This window comes from Tursiops truncatus, chromosome 1 (assembly GCF_011762595.2).
Source record: "Tursiops truncatus isolate mTurTru1 chromosome 1, mTurTru1.mat.Y, whole genome shotgun sequence".
Taxonomy (NCBI): domain Eukaryota; kingdom Metazoa; phylum Chordata; class Mammalia; order Artiodactyla; family Delphinidae; genus Tursiops; species Tursiops truncatus.
In genome coordinates this window covers 78,583,518-78,598,948 of record NC_047034.1, presented here as the reverse complement: position 1 = coordinate 78,598,948, position 15,431 = coordinate 78,583,518, and the positions used below count along the sequence as shown (strand labels likewise).

The 15,431-nt window shown below is 40.7% G+C and overlaps 1 protein-coding gene across 1 annotated transcript; it reads right to left on the bottom strand.

The window, feature by feature from the left end:
- Positions 1–1,192: 1,192 nt before the first annotated feature.
- Positions 1,193–3,719, bottom strand: ADAM30 (ADAM metallopeptidase domain 30). Its single transcript, XM_004331249.2, is given in 6 exon segments — positions 1,193–1,629; positions 1,631–2,171; positions 2,173–2,582; positions 2,819–3,144; positions 3,147–3,675; positions 3,678–3,719. Coding segments are annotated over 6 exon segments (2,142 nt in total). The 3' UTR covers positions 1,193–1,335.
- Positions 3,720–15,431: the final 11,712 nt, after the last annotated feature.

The following is a 15,431-nucleotide window of genomic DNA, read 5'->3' as shown; positions in this document are numbered from 1 at the left end:
GAGAAGTGACAAATCTATTAACAGTATTGAGGCTATAAGCACATGTCCTTTTTTTTAAGGATATTTTCTGATGATGGCCAAGCTTGAAAAATGTTAAAATTATGATCACCACAAAGATGGGGTTATTTCGGTGTTACTCCTCTGAGTAATAAGAGTCCCCAGATAGTCCCAGGGGACCACTCTTTATTGTGAGCCTCCCACACCTTCTTTAGTTAGAAGAACTATGTGGCTAAGAAAAGAGGAGATTGGGGTGGGGTACAGTGGACCTGCAGTGATGCCTGGGGAAGGTGAGGGAACAGCAGGAGGACTCAGCCCAGAACAAGACCAAAACACTTGGGCTCACACAGGTCTGGGGTGACGAGACCCTCGCTGAGCAAGAAGTGGCCACTGACTCCTCTGAAGGGGCCACTCAGTCCTCCTCTCCTCCCAGGCAAAAGGGTGGGGGAGAACACTTGGAGGCAGACCTGGGTGTACTTGGGATGGAAGGTATTCCTCACTCCCCTCTGATCTCCTTAGGGGTGTGGCAAACCTGGGGCCAGATGTCCCCCAGCACACATTCACAAAAGACTTGCCCCTGCAAGCAGAAACCCAAAGCACAGAATTCTGTTAAGATCCTTGTCCTCAGGACACTGCCAGACCTTGTCATCATTTGTAGACTGTGGTGCAATGCAAGAGTTACGGTAGATTAGAGTCCTCAACCCAGCTGAGGTCAACCCAAACACTGAGTCAGAGATCACACTTCTACGGAGATACAGTGAACCATACAGTGACTATAACAGCAGAAGATACTTAACTGAGGGACACACACCCCTTGCAAACTATCGCATTCTATATATAAAATGTGGTAGTTACCATTTATGGTTCAGCATGGGGCAGAGACACACAGGATTTCATGAGGGAGGCAGAGGGAAAAGCAGACAATGGTTTTGTTTGCTGGGAACTGAGAGACAGGACTCTACTCTGAAATCCACTGTAATTCTATGAAACGCACAGCATTCTGTGTTTGAAAAGCTGTTAGGGCATTCTTTTAAGGATATCCAAAACTTGATCACAAACTAAGGGGAAAGTGAAGCAGGAAAGAAAAATGCACTGATTTTTTTTCCAAACCAAGAATACCTTTTATTTACTGATCAAAACCTCAAAGAACATTAGGTAAAATAAATTGAAGAAGGAAGGAAGAAGAAGTGTTTGGATAAATGAGAAGCTTGTTCAATTTATGACGCTGTGTAATAGAGTGACAGTGGATTGCCTGATTGCTTTTTTGGTTTCTTGATCATTCTGGCCTTGAATTGTTCTGCTCCAGTGTTAATTGGTGGTGTTTCTTTCTCTTTGGATTTATAAGCTTCCTATGATTTTCCTGAAAAGCACAACAATCACTGAGATAATTAAGAAAATCAGGCGCATTAACATAATGGACACGACCTGAAGTGAGGCGGGCACCTCCCTGTTTAGGGGTCCTGGAGGCCCACTGTCAATGCTCCCTCCATACCCCACCTCCTCACAGAATGGAGGGGCCCAGACATACATGCAGTGGCAGTTTTTGTTACTGTTGCAAACGCCTCGGCCACTGCAATTCTCAGGCAAACAGTAAAAATTCAGGACTGAGCTATTCACACAATTTCTATTAAAAACATATCCGCTCCTTACCATAGGAGGTACCATCACTTATCACACCCAGGTCAGGTAACCCCATAGGTACCATGGCTAGATGATAGCCAATGCCCCAGCACATGAGATTTTCTTCATGCAGGTGAGTGGAAATTAGAAGAGTAGGATCTTGCATATCAGGGATGGTTTCGACACTTATACACTGTAGCCTGCCACATAATGCCTTTTCTCTGGGACACTTCTCATACTGACGAACTCCTAAAATACCACAGTTCCCATATTGGTCACCTATTACATTAACTGCATCGTAGCATTGAAGAGGAGCCCCCATGGCATCAGCTCCAAAAATATTTGGACACTGCACAGTTCTGGATTGGCAGCCCTTTCTGACACAACGGGCTCTGTACTCGCAAGGAGTTCCATCCTGCTTATATGCGTCACTTGGGCAGAATGCTGAGGTCCCACTGCAGTACTCTGCAAGGTCACATTCATTTTCTTCCCCCCGACACGTATACCCAGACGGACGAAATTGACAGTTATGACAGCAACGTCCAGTGCTACAGGGCACCTTCTTTGAATTTACAATCTGGCTGACAACATGGGTCTTCTTTACAGTCCTCTCTTGAACCACAATCACATTCCCCATTCTCTTCCACAGTTTTGTTTCCACATCTCTTTGCCACATAACCTAATCCTGGGATATCCGTTAGACAGTTTAATCCTGAACTTACATGCGAATAAAATTCGGCATAACTACAATTACTAAACCGAGTTCGTCCAGTGCCCATGATGCAACTATGCCTACCCTTACATTGGCAGTATTTGTAATTGTGGATCATTCCCACACTATGGCCCAGAGCATGAGTCGTCCAACTGGCAGGTCCAAGGATATTTTTATCTAGAATAGAACTTGTAGATCCGGAAGGCAATGTACTACATACACTTCCCCAGTGCTGTGAAAGCGCATCACTAAACTGTTTTTTGTTTGTTTGTTTTTTGGGTTTTTTTTTGCCGTATGCGGGCCTCTCACTGCTGTGGCCTCTCCCGTTGCGGGGCATAGGTTCCGGACGTGCAGGCTCAGTGGCCATGGCTCATGGGCCCAGCCGCTCCGTGGCATGTGGGATCCTCCCAGATCGGGGCACGAACCTGTACCTCCTGCATTGGCAGGCGGACTCTCAACCACTGCGCCACCAGGGAAGCCCCACTAAACTTTTTTAAGGTATAGGTGTGCCCGATGTGCTGGAATCCGACGACTCAGGTCACGTGATCTGTATTGCACAAACTGGCCTAAAACTTGTGATATCACTGGGGCATTAAGTGCTATTTTGTCTCTGTCTGTCCATACTTCCATAGCTAATAGTTGTATTCTCATACGGACATCTTGAAAGTAAGGGTCTGCAATTGCAGTCAGAAGAATGGCATCATTTATGACTTGAGTAAGTTTGGAGTTCAAATATAAATACCTACTGTTATCAAAGACCAGGGCTAATTCCAAGTACTTTTGCTGCATATATGCCTCACTAAAGTCATGTATCCAGCCCTGTTCTCATGCTCGGCCAACTGCTTTACTGTTTCATCATCAGTTGAGCCACAGATCTGATTGGGAAATTCCTCCTCTTTCTTTAGGAGATATATGACATGTTCAAACTTGGAAGAGGCTCTGAGGGGCTCGATTTGGTAATGGTTGGCATTGACTTTCCGTATGCCTCGGAGACCCCCCATGCATGTACTTAAAGTAGCTTTAGAATCCTGATTTCCTTCAACCAAGCCCATATAGTTGCAGTCGCTGGGTATATAAGGGTGATCCTCCAAGAGCCTCTCCTGTTCTGTGAAGGAGAAAACCTGCAGATTCCGGGGCAACAGAAACCTCTTGGGCCACAGGTGGAGGACGTGGTTCTTGCCTTTTACCTGCAGGAGGTAGGACACGTGCTTGGCCACACCCTGCTCCCCTCCACGGAAGCTCAGCTTCTTAGGGACGGTGATTTCATAGGAGTCAAAGCCCCACTCGGGGTGAAAAATTAAATCCTTGCCAAGAGAGTCAACCAGGAGCACCGGCAGGACTAGCAAGGGAGCGAACGGCCTGGGGAGAGGAGGGTCCTCACTGACCTCATGGCAGAGCCTGTTCCCAAGTGAGTCAGTCCCTGCCACTGGGGCCTTGCGACTCAGACTTCCAGGGACCGCCGCTAGAGGCGCGGGACTAGTGAGTGCGGAGCTCCCTGAGCCCCTGTGTGGGAGTGCATCCTCGGTCCAAGCTGGGTCAGGCTCAGTCCAGCGGATTTCCACAGCAGGTGCACGCCCTGTCCAACGCATCTAGTTCGTTTTCTGGGCGGTGCCGTTGGGCGCACGTGCAAGAATCCAGGGAAGGTGCGCGAGAATAAAATGAAAAGCGAGGCTATTTGCACGAGGGGTGGAGAAGGGCAGAGAACCGGTTGGGAAAAGGAGAAGGAATAAAGAATAAGAGGAACTACAGAGCACTTGTTAAAAGCTCACTGTATCTTGGGCCATTTCTTCTGTTTCTATAGGCCTTAGGACACACCTGATTTTTCCATGGGTTGAGTGGGATATTTTAAAGCCCGCTGTGTCCATTTCATAGTTAACATCATTTCCACTTTTCTGCTGGGCTCGCTTGAGGCAAACGGAAAGATCACCGGAGCCAGCAAGAGTATCACCAGAGCCTGAGAAAATCGGAGGAGACTCCACCTCCCCACCCCCACCCCAGGCAGCACCTGTGGTCAACAGTGAAATACCGAGCAGAGTTCAATAAATGCTGAATTTAACAAAAGGAGGTCTTGGTCACTTTAGTGTGAACGGTTAGGGGAACTGCTGAGGAGCCACATGCCAGAAGGTTGTGATGTGAAAGGGGGATTCAGAAGGGAGATCACAAATCCAGACCACACGTTCAAGAAGTTGGATGTGAAAGAGAGGGAAGAAACACAACAGTGGCTGGAGGGTTCTAGGGAGTTTCGGATTGTCATGAACACACTGCTATATATAAAATAGATAGCCTGCTGTATAGCACCAGGAACTCTGCTCAATATTATGTAACAATCTAAATGGGAAAAGAATTTGAAAACTAATAGATACATGAATAGGTGTAACTGAATCACTTTCCTATACACCTGAAACTAACACAACATTGTTAATCAACTATACTCCAATATAACATAAAAAGTTTAAAAAAATTAAATAAATAAAATTAAATAAAAAAGAAGGATTGTTAGATGGAAGGGTCCTGGCCATTCTCAAGCGCTGTTAGGAAAACCCCCATATACAGCCTGGCTCAGCCTCCAGGAGAGGATGGGGGGTCCCTTCAAAGGGGGCCCACTCAGGGAGCCTGTGTACAGTGGAGATGACCTGGTTGGCAGGCAGGAGAAGCAGTGAGTGTAGTGAGTAACCAGTAAGGCAGGGCCAGTCTGAAGGTTCAGGGTCCCAGTAAAGTCAGCTGCTGAGGTGAGGGACAGTGGAGGTAAAGGAGATGAAGAAGAGAAGAACTCAGCAGAGAGCTGACTAGGGACAAATGAAGGTATCTCCACATGTGCTGAGCTCCTAGTTCAGACTGGAAATCAGAAATTACAGTTTCCTCCGTCTGTGATTTTCTCAAGCCCCCAGCAGCCTAAACTGGGGAGGGCAGTTGGGATCTATCTCCTGTATTCACTCTATCTTATCATCATTTTCACATCAATACCATTTTCCTTTAGGCCCCTGGAGTATTTCTTGATTAAAACACTAATTCTGCAACTCCTGTTGCAACAAAATTGTCTTTGGGCTAAACTCTACAGCATCTGTTTGTTAACACAAAGCTTTGTGGAAATAGCCTACTTTGACCTATTTCCCCTTATTTACAAAAATTATGCACATATATTATAAAAGGTGGAAATAACCCTGAATTACATAGAGTAGAAAATGCAAGCCTTTCCTTTATCCTCAATCTGCATATGTCTCCAATAAACTCTTCCCAACACTTAGACAGAATTCTTAGGTATGATGCTTTTTCCATCTTAGGACATGCCATTAAAATATAGAAAGTATGTCATATTTAAAAATAGTACGTACTATTCATATATTTTTGACACTGCCATTTTTCAGTACACAATATATTGTAAATAATTTTCTAGGCCATTGATAATAACAGATGTAGATCATTGCCTACTAACGGATACGTAATATTCTATAGTATTCACATAATTCTTTATTTAAACATTTCCTTTATGTATTCATGGTATAACCATTGTTTCAAATTTTTACATTTTTATTGTTGATAAATATGTTCTATTATGGTGATTAAGATAAATATGTGTACGCATTAAATATTATTTATTTATATGTAAATATATAGATGCACATACACACCTTTTTGCCACTTCTGGTGGCTTCTTAGAATTGTGTTAGATCAAAGAAAATGCAAGCGCTCAAATTGATTGAGTCCTCTAAAAATCAGATAGAACTCTAAAAATCCTGTATTGGTTTACAAATTATCTTGTAAAGCAGTTTGTTCAATAACACGTTTTAAACACTGTGGTTAAAAAAACATAACATTAACTTTACCATTTTAACCATTTTAAAATGTACATTTCCATAGTGTTAACTATATTCACATTTTTGTGCAACAGATCTCTAGAACTTTTCCATCTTGCAACACTAAAACTATACTTAAAAATCGCTAATTCTACCCCCTGTCCCCTATGCATAGAAACTACCTTTCTACTTTCTATTTCTATGATTTTGATTACTTAAAATATTGAGTATGAGTAGAATCATACAGTGTTTGTCTTTGTGTAACTGGCTTATTTCACTTAGCATAATATCCTTAAAGTCTCTTCATGTTGTAGCCTGTGACAGGATTTTCCTTTCTTAAGCATGCATGCTCTTCCATATATGTATATACCACACTTCCTTAGTCATTCATCTGTTGGTGGACATTTGGGTTGCTTCAACCTCTTGACTATTGTGAATAATCCTGCAATGAAAATGGGTGTGCAAATATCTCCTGAAGATCCTGCTTTGAGTTCTTTAGGACATACATCCAGAAACTCAATTGCTAGATATATGGTAATTCTATTTTTAACTTTCTGAGGAACTCCATATTCCTTTCCTTAATAGCTGCACGATTTTACATTCCTACGAACTGTTCACAGGGTTCCAACTTCTCTGCATCCTTACCAACACTTATTTTCTGAACTTTTAATAGTGGCCATCCTGATGGGTGTGAGGTGGTATATCATTGTGGCTTGATCTGCATTTCCTTGCTGATTATACTGAGATGCTTTTATATGCTTATTGGCCATTTGTATATCTTCTTTGGAGAAATATCTATTCAACCTCTTGGCCCATTTTTAAACCAGATTATTTAACTTTTATTGCTGAGTTGAAGAAGTTTCTTAGATATTCTGAATATTACCCTGTCTCAGATGTATGATTTGCAATTATTTTTCTCCCATTCTGCAGATTGCCTTTTCACTCTCTTGAGTGTATCTTTTGGTGTGCAGATTTAAAATTTGTTGTTCTCATCTTTTTTTTTTAAATGCATCGCGTAATATGTAGTACTTTTTCCTCCTTTAGAGTTTTTTAATTAGTTAATTAATTAATTTTGTTTATTTATTTATTTTTGGCTGCGTTGGGTCTTCGTTGCTGCACGCGGGCTTTCTCTAGTTGCGGCAAGCTGGGGCTTCTCTTCGTTGCGGTGCACAGGCTTTTCATTGAGGTGGCTTCTCTTGCTGCGGAGCACGGACTCTAGGCATGCGGGCTTCAGCAGTTGTGGCTCACGGGCTGTAGAGCGCAGGCTCAGTAGTTGTGGCACACGGGCTTAGTTGCTCCGCGGCATGTGGGATCTTCCCAGACCAGGGCTCGAACCCGTGTCCCCTGCATTGGCAGGAGGATTCTTAACCACTGCGCCACCATGGAAGCCCTGTTGTTGTCATCTTTTTAATCAATTTTTTACTTTGTTACCTGTGGTTTTAGTGTCATATCCAAGAAATCATTCCCAAATCCAGTGTCCTGAAGCTTTACCCCTAGGAATTTAATAGTTTTTGTTTTTACAATTAGCTGTTTAATCCATTTTAAGTTAATTTTTGTACATGTGTAAGGTAAGTGTCCTACTTTATTCTTTTGCATATGGGTATCATAACATTTGTTAACATATCATAACATATGTTAACATATTTTTTAACATATAACATTTGTTAAAGAGACTGTATTCTTTTTATTGTGTAGTCTTGACATTCTTTTTGAATATCATTTGGCCATATATAGAAAGGTTTATCTCTGGGTTCTCAATTCTATACCATTGGTCTATATATCTATCTTTATGCCAGTACTAAACCATCATAATGACTATCAATTATTATATTTTACCAATATTAAGTCTTCCATTCCATGACCCTGGGATGTAATTCCATTAATCTGAAGCATCCTTGGAATTTTTTAAGCAATGTTTTGCAGTTTTCCATGTTTAAGTCTTTCACCTCCTTTGTTAAGTATATTCCTAAGAATTTTATACTTTTTAAGGCTATAGTATTGTAGTATAGTGGGAATATTTCCCAAATTTCCATCTCAGTTTGCTCATTGTTAACATATAGGAATGCCCCTGATTTTTGAGTGTTGATTTTGTATCCTGTAACTTTGATGAATTCATTATTAGTTCTAACAGGGTTTGGTGTTTTTTTTTTTGTATGTGGGTGGAATTCTTAGGATTTTCTGTATATAAGACCATATCTTCTGCAAACAGAGATTATTTTAATTCTTCTTTTCCATTTTATATGTGTTTTATTTCTTTTTCATGTCTGATTGCTCTGGCTAAAAGTTCTGTACTATGTTGAATAGTAATGACAAGAGTGAACATATTTTCCCACTTGTTCTTGATCTTAAAGGGAAAGCTTTCCCATTGAGTATGATGTTAACTGTTAGCTTTTTATTCATGGATTTTATTATGTTGAAGTAGTTTTCTTCCCTCCCTCGTATGTGGGGAATTTTTGTCATGAAAGTGTGTTGAATATTTTCAAATGCTTTGTTTGCATCAATTGAGATACTCATATGGCTTTTGTTCTTTTTTCTCTTAATGAGGTTTAGTACATGGATTGATTTTTCACATTTTGGACCATCCTTACATTCAGTATAAATCCCATTTGGTCATGGAATATGATCGCTTTCATGTGCTGTTGAATTCAGTTTGCTAGTATTTTCTTTAGGATTTTTGTATCAATATTTATGAGAGATATTGCTCTGTGGTCTTCTTTCCTTGTTACCTTTTATCTGGTTTTGGTACTATGGTAATGCTGGCCTCATAGAATGAGTTTGAGAATGTCCCTGCCTCTTTAATTCTTTGAAAGAGTCTAAGAAGTCTTGATGTTAATTATTCTTTAAATATTTGGTAGAATTCTCCAGTGAAACCATCTAATCCTGAACTTTACTTTGTTGACAGGCTTTTGATTAATTTTCAATCTCCCCACTAGTTATAGGCCCATTTATATCTTTTATTTCTTTGTGATTCATCCTTGGTAGGTTGTTTGTTTCTAGAAATGTATCCATTTCTTAGGTCATCCAATTTGCTAGCATATAATTATTCATAGTAGTCTCTTGTAATTCTTTTTATTTATATGACATTAGTTGTAATGTTTCCTCATTCATTTCTATTTTAGATATTTGAGTCTTCTCTTTTTTCTTACTATATCTCATTAAAGGTTTGTCAATTTTGTTGATATTTTCAAAAAACCAACTCAGTTTCATTGATTTTTTATTTTACTATTTTTCGATTCTCTATTTCATTTATTTCTGTTCTAATCTTTATTTTTCCCTTCTGTCTGCTGAATTTGGGTTTAGTTTTTTTCCTCTTATTGTAATTCCTTGAAATGTAAGGTAAAGTTATTTATTTGAGATTTTGCTTCCTTTTTAACGTAAGTGTTCACTTCTATAAATTTCTCTCTTTGTGCTCCTTTTACTACATCCCATGAGATGGGATGTTGTGGCCTCATTTTCATTTATCTCAAGATATTTTCCAAATTCTCTTATAATTTTTTCTTTAACACACTGGCTTTTAAAGAGTGCATGGTTTCATTCCACATTTTTGTGGATTTTTCTGTTTTCCTTCAGCTAGTTTAAAAAATTTTTTTAATTGAAAAGTATAGTTGATTTACAATATTATATTATTTCCAGGTGTACAGCATGGTGGGTGATTCAGTGTTTTTACACAATGTATTCCATTGAAATTTATTACAAGATAAGAGCTATAATTCCATGTGCTGTACAATATATCTTTGTTGCTTATCTCTTTTATACATAGTAGTTTGTATCTCTTAACCCTGTACCCCTAATTTACCCTGCCTCCCTTCCCTCTCCTCTTCAGTAAGCACTAGTTTGTTTTCTGTATCTATGAGTCTGTTTCTGTTTTAAGCATACATTCATTTGTATTATATTTTAGATTCCACATATAAGTGATAGAATATAGTATTTGTCTTTCTCTGTTTAACTTATTTCACAAAGAATAATATTTTCTATGTCCGTTCACATTGTTGCAAATGGCAGGATTTCATTCCTCTTAACAGCCAAGTAATATTCCATTGCATATACATATCCCACATCTTCTTAAGCCAACCATCCATTTATGGGCACTTGGGTTGCTTCCATGCCTTGGCTATTGTATATAGTGAAGCTATGAACATTGAGGTGTATGTATCTTTTTGAATTAGTATTTTCATTTATTCCAGATATACACCCAGGAGTGGAATTGCTGGATCATATGGTAGTTCTATTTTTAGTTTATTGAGGAACATCCATACTGCTTTCCATAGTGGCTGCACTAAATTACATTCCCACCAACAGTGTATAAAATTTCCCTTTTCTTCACATCTTCACCAACACTTGTTATTTGTAGACATTTTGATAATAGCCATTCTGATAGGTGTGAGGTGATATCTCGTTGTTTTGAATTGCATTTCTATAATAATTAGAAACATTGAGTCTCTTTCCATGCGCCTGTGCACTTACCAAGGTCTGATGTGTTGTCTGTGCAGGTTTCTACAGCTCTGTTCAGACAAAACCCAAGATCGAGTCTTTTCCCCTGTTGTGGTCTTCCCAGATTTAGTGCAAGGTTGTGGCATGAAGTGGGCAGTGTTGGAGCATTTCTTCACCCAGGCCTGGGATCCCAGTGTTGTGGCTGTGGTAATGGAAGCAGCTGGGTTGCTGTCAGAAGTCGGGGCTACTTCTATGGCACTGTTTGAGAAAGCACCAACAACGGCTGCTGCCATCACAACTGGACCTCTCCCTGGGCCTGTGATTCTCCTCTGTGTCTTTTAGATGGAGTCTTTTCCCAGGACCTTGTTGTCCCAGATCCAGTGCCAAGCCGTGGCTTGGGGTGAGTGGGTCCAGCGTATTCCCTCAGCTCAGACTGGGGGGCCCAGAGAGGGGGCAGTCCCTAGGGCAGACCTCTCTCCGCCCAGTCTGGTGGCAAGCCAGCACCTGCACACTCCTCTCGAGTGGAGTCTAGGCTCCTCCAGCCTTTCTACCTGTCCCAGCAGTTCTCCAAGTAGCCAAGGGGGCTTGTCTCCTCCCTGGAGTACCCTAGGACTGAGATGCCCAGTCTATGGCTCAACCCACCCACTCCCCAGGGCAAATGCCTGCCCCTGTGATCTCCCTTTTCCTCTTAGTCCCCTCCCAAGGGCACAGGTCTCAACCCAATGCGATGCTTTTCTTCCACCTGATTACATGGGAATTTTTCCTGCAGTCTTGGTCATATAGGACCAGTTCTGCCAGTTTCCAGTTAGTTTTCCATTAGAATTGTTCCACATGTATATATATTTTTGGTGTGTTGTTTGGGGAAGGTGAGCTCCATATCTTCTTACTCTGCCATCTTCATTCCCCCACTCTGTAACAACCTATTTTAAACCGACAACAACTTAAATTCAATAGTATGTAATAAAATTATATACAATCTTAGAGGAAAAATACTTTGTAAATTAATCAAGGAGGTAAGTTTGACAGGTTTAAATGTAATTCGGGTGTTCTCTCTCTCTCTCCTTTGCTGTATGGAGTAGCTGAAGTGGTGAAGCTCAGGTTCCCTTTCATCTCAGAGCTCTGCTCAGATAGTCTGTCTCTGTAAATGTAATCTTGGTGTGAGCAGCTAAGCCACTTCTCCTGCCCCCATGTTACTAAATATAAATGGAAGAAAAAATCATATGTAAGCACTCTACTCTTTTACATCCCTACCCCCACTCACTTTATCTTATTTATGACACAAATTACCTCTTTTTATATTGCTTATCCTTAACAAAAATTTATAATTGTTTTTAAGAAAAGTCTATACCAGACTTACAAGTTGTTAACTCACCTACATCACAATACTATGGCACTCTTTATTTGTCTAAATATTTACCTTTGTCAGGGAATTATATATTGTTGTATGTTTTTGTATTGCTATTTGTCATCCTTTCACTTCAACTTGTGGAACGCCTTTCAGAATTTTTTTTAAGATATGTCTAGGGCTTCCCTGGTGGTGCAGTGGTTGAGAGTCCGCCTGCCGATGCAGCGGACACGGGTTCGTGTCCCAGTCCGGGAAGATCCCACGTGCCGTGGAGCAGCTGGGCCTGTGAGCCATGGCCGCTGAGCCTGTGCATCTGGAGCCTGTGCTTCACAACGGGAGAGACCACAACAGTGAGAGGCCCACATACCACAATAAACAAACAAAACAAAACAAAACAAAACAAACAAAAAAAAGATATGTCTAGTGGTGATGAACTCCCTCAGGTTTTGCTTATCTGGGAAAGTCTTAAGTTCTCCTCTGTTTTTAAGGATAGTTTGGGCAAGTGTAATATTCATGGTGACACTTTTTTCTTTCAATAACTTTAATATATCATCCCACTCTCTATATCTGAGAGATTTCTGCTGAGAGATCTGCTGACCAATCTAGTGGGAGCTCCCTTGTACGTAACACTCACTTTTCTCCCTCTGCTTTCAAGAGTCCCTCTTGATTCGTGACTTTTGACAGTTTGATGATCATATATCTTAATGTAGGTCTCTTTATATATATCCACATTAGAGTTTATTGAGCTTCTTAAATTTGTATGTCTATTTCTCTCCTCAGATTTGGGACACCTTTGGCCATTTTTTCTTCAAACAGTTTCTCTGATCCTTCCTCTGTTCCTCACTTTCTGGGATTCCCATTTGTATATGTTGTTTCAGTGGATCGTATCCCCTAAGTCCCTTAGACTGTCTTCATTTTTCTTCACTCTTTTGACTTTTTCTTCCTCTGTTTCACTAATGATGAAAGCCCTATCTTTTAATTTTCTGATTTTTTCTTCTGCCTGGGTGAGTCCCTCCAGTAAACTTTTCAAATAAAGTATTGTATTCCTCATTTCCAGAATTTCCGTTTGGTTCTTCCTCGTGGTTTCTATCTCTTTGTTGATATTCTCATTTGTTCATGCATCATTTCCCTGATTTTGTATAGTTGTCTATCTGTGCTCTCGGTTAATTCGTTGATCTGTAAGTTTGAATTTTTGTCTGGCAATTCATATAACTCCCTTTCTTTAGGTTTATTATCTAGAGATGAAATTGTTTCCTTAAACATGTCATGGTTGCCTGTCGGTTTGTATGTCTTGTTTTGTTGCTGTCGTTGTTGTTCTATTTCGGATTTTGGCATCTAGAGCATCAGTCAGCTCTCCCAGTCTGGTGTCATACAGGACGGTTTTTCTCCACACAGCCAGGCAAGACAGTCTGGAGATCTCTCAAGTCTTTTCTCTCTGTGTGTATGTTTAATGTATAATGTCTGTGTGTCCTTTCTGGGCTTGTTTATGCAATTTTTTTGAAGTGATTTGCCTGTTTCTATTCAGGAGCTCCCACTGCAACGTTGAAGCTTATCTGGTGTTGTTGTAAATCACCATCCTGGGGCTCCACCTAGTTTCTGTCTGTAGTGCTGCACACCCTGGTACATGGTTTATATCTTTGCTCTGAAATGCCTCAACATGGCACTTTTGTTCCTGTCAGTACTGGAGTACAGGCAAGACAGACACTTGTCCCTTGGACTGTCCCCTGAAGGTCATTTGTACTTACATTCTACTCCTTTCCCTTCCCAAGGAGAAGATGGGAGTTGAGTGTTTCTTCCCAAACGTGCTGCATATGTGTGTTTGTGGATCAGGGGATGATGGAGAGGCTCTGGTGAGAGAAAGTGGATAGAGCTGCAAATTCTGTAGCCAACTTTCATGAAGATGGCTTCACGCTCCTGTGGGGTGTGGCCGTCTTTTTACTGGTTTCTGGATTTCTCACAGAGGTATTTTGTTGGTTTGTAGTAGTAGAGGAATGTCAGGGCTTCCTACTCCACCATTTCACTGATGTCTTTAGTCTGTTCAGTGGAATGTTTTGCAATGGTAGAGATGTTAATACAGCCCAATACTATAGCCACTAACCTTCTGCAGTTATTGACCTATTAAATGTGGCTATTGTGACAAGGCAACTGGTTCTCAAACTTATTTTAACTACAGTTAATTTAAATTTAAGTAGCCACGTGTTGCTACTAGCTGCCATATTAGCCAGCACAGCTATAGAAGGCCCAATTTCCTATGTTTCTATAAGTATTTAATATTCAACTCTTTAATATAGGCTTATTAAAAAAAGAAGACATATCTCATTATTTAAAACGACCTTCTCTGATTATTAGTGAGACTGAACTTTATAGTAGCTTAATGCCATTCTACTCTTTAAATTATTTCTAAATTGACCTATAACGTTATATAAGTTGTAGGTGCACCACCTGATGATTCTCTATGCAGTAGTCTCCCCTTACCTGTGGGGGATAGATTCCAAGACCAGCAGTGGAGGCCTGAAACCAGAGATAGTACCAAGCCCTATATATACTATGCTTTTCCCTATACATACATACCTATGATAAATTTTAAGTCATGAATTAGGCACAATAAAAGATTAACCAAACAACTAACATTAAAATACAATAATTACAAGAATATACTGTTATGAAAGTTATGTGAATGTGGTCCTCTCTCTCTTTCAAAATATCTGTCGGGCTTCCCTGGTGGCGCAGTGGTTGAGAGTCCGCCTGCAGATGCAGGGGACGCGGGTTCATGCCCCAGTCTGGAAAGATCCCACATGCCGCGGAGCGGCTGGGCCCATGAGCCACGGCCGCTGAGCCTGCGCGTCCGGAGCCTGTGCTCCGCAACGGGAGAGGTCACAACAGTGAGAGGCCCGCGTACCGCAAAAAATAAGTAAATAAATAAATAAAAATATCTTACTGTCCTGTTCTCACCCTACTTCATCTCGTGAACCTCTGAGATGACGCAATACCAATGCAATGAGATGAAGTGAGGTGAATGATGTAGGCACTCTGAAGGGAATTCTCCTTTACAGTTGACCCTTGAACAGCACGTGTTTGAACTATTGGCTAATACAAGATTGCTGCAAAATAAATACAGTACTACATGATCTGTGGTCGGTTGAATCCACAGGTGCAAAACCGAGGATCCAGAGAGCGGACTAACGGACTTGAGCATCCAAGGCTTTGGGTGTCTGTGGTGGATCCTGGAAACAACTCCCCGTGGATACCAAGGGACAACTGTAATATTTTTGGACTACAGTAGGCTGCAGGCAACTAATAATATGGGAAGTGAAACTGAATAATGGAAGACTACTGTATTTATGTATTGCTAAATGATCACCACAATAAGTCAAACTAACATTCATGACTACACATAATTATACTTTTTTCCTATGATGAAAACTTATAAGATCTACTGTCTTAGCCACTTTCAAATGTACAATACACGATTAAATTATTCTTACATTTGCCTCTTTGTATCCTTTTCCCATTCTTCTCTTACATGCTTTGC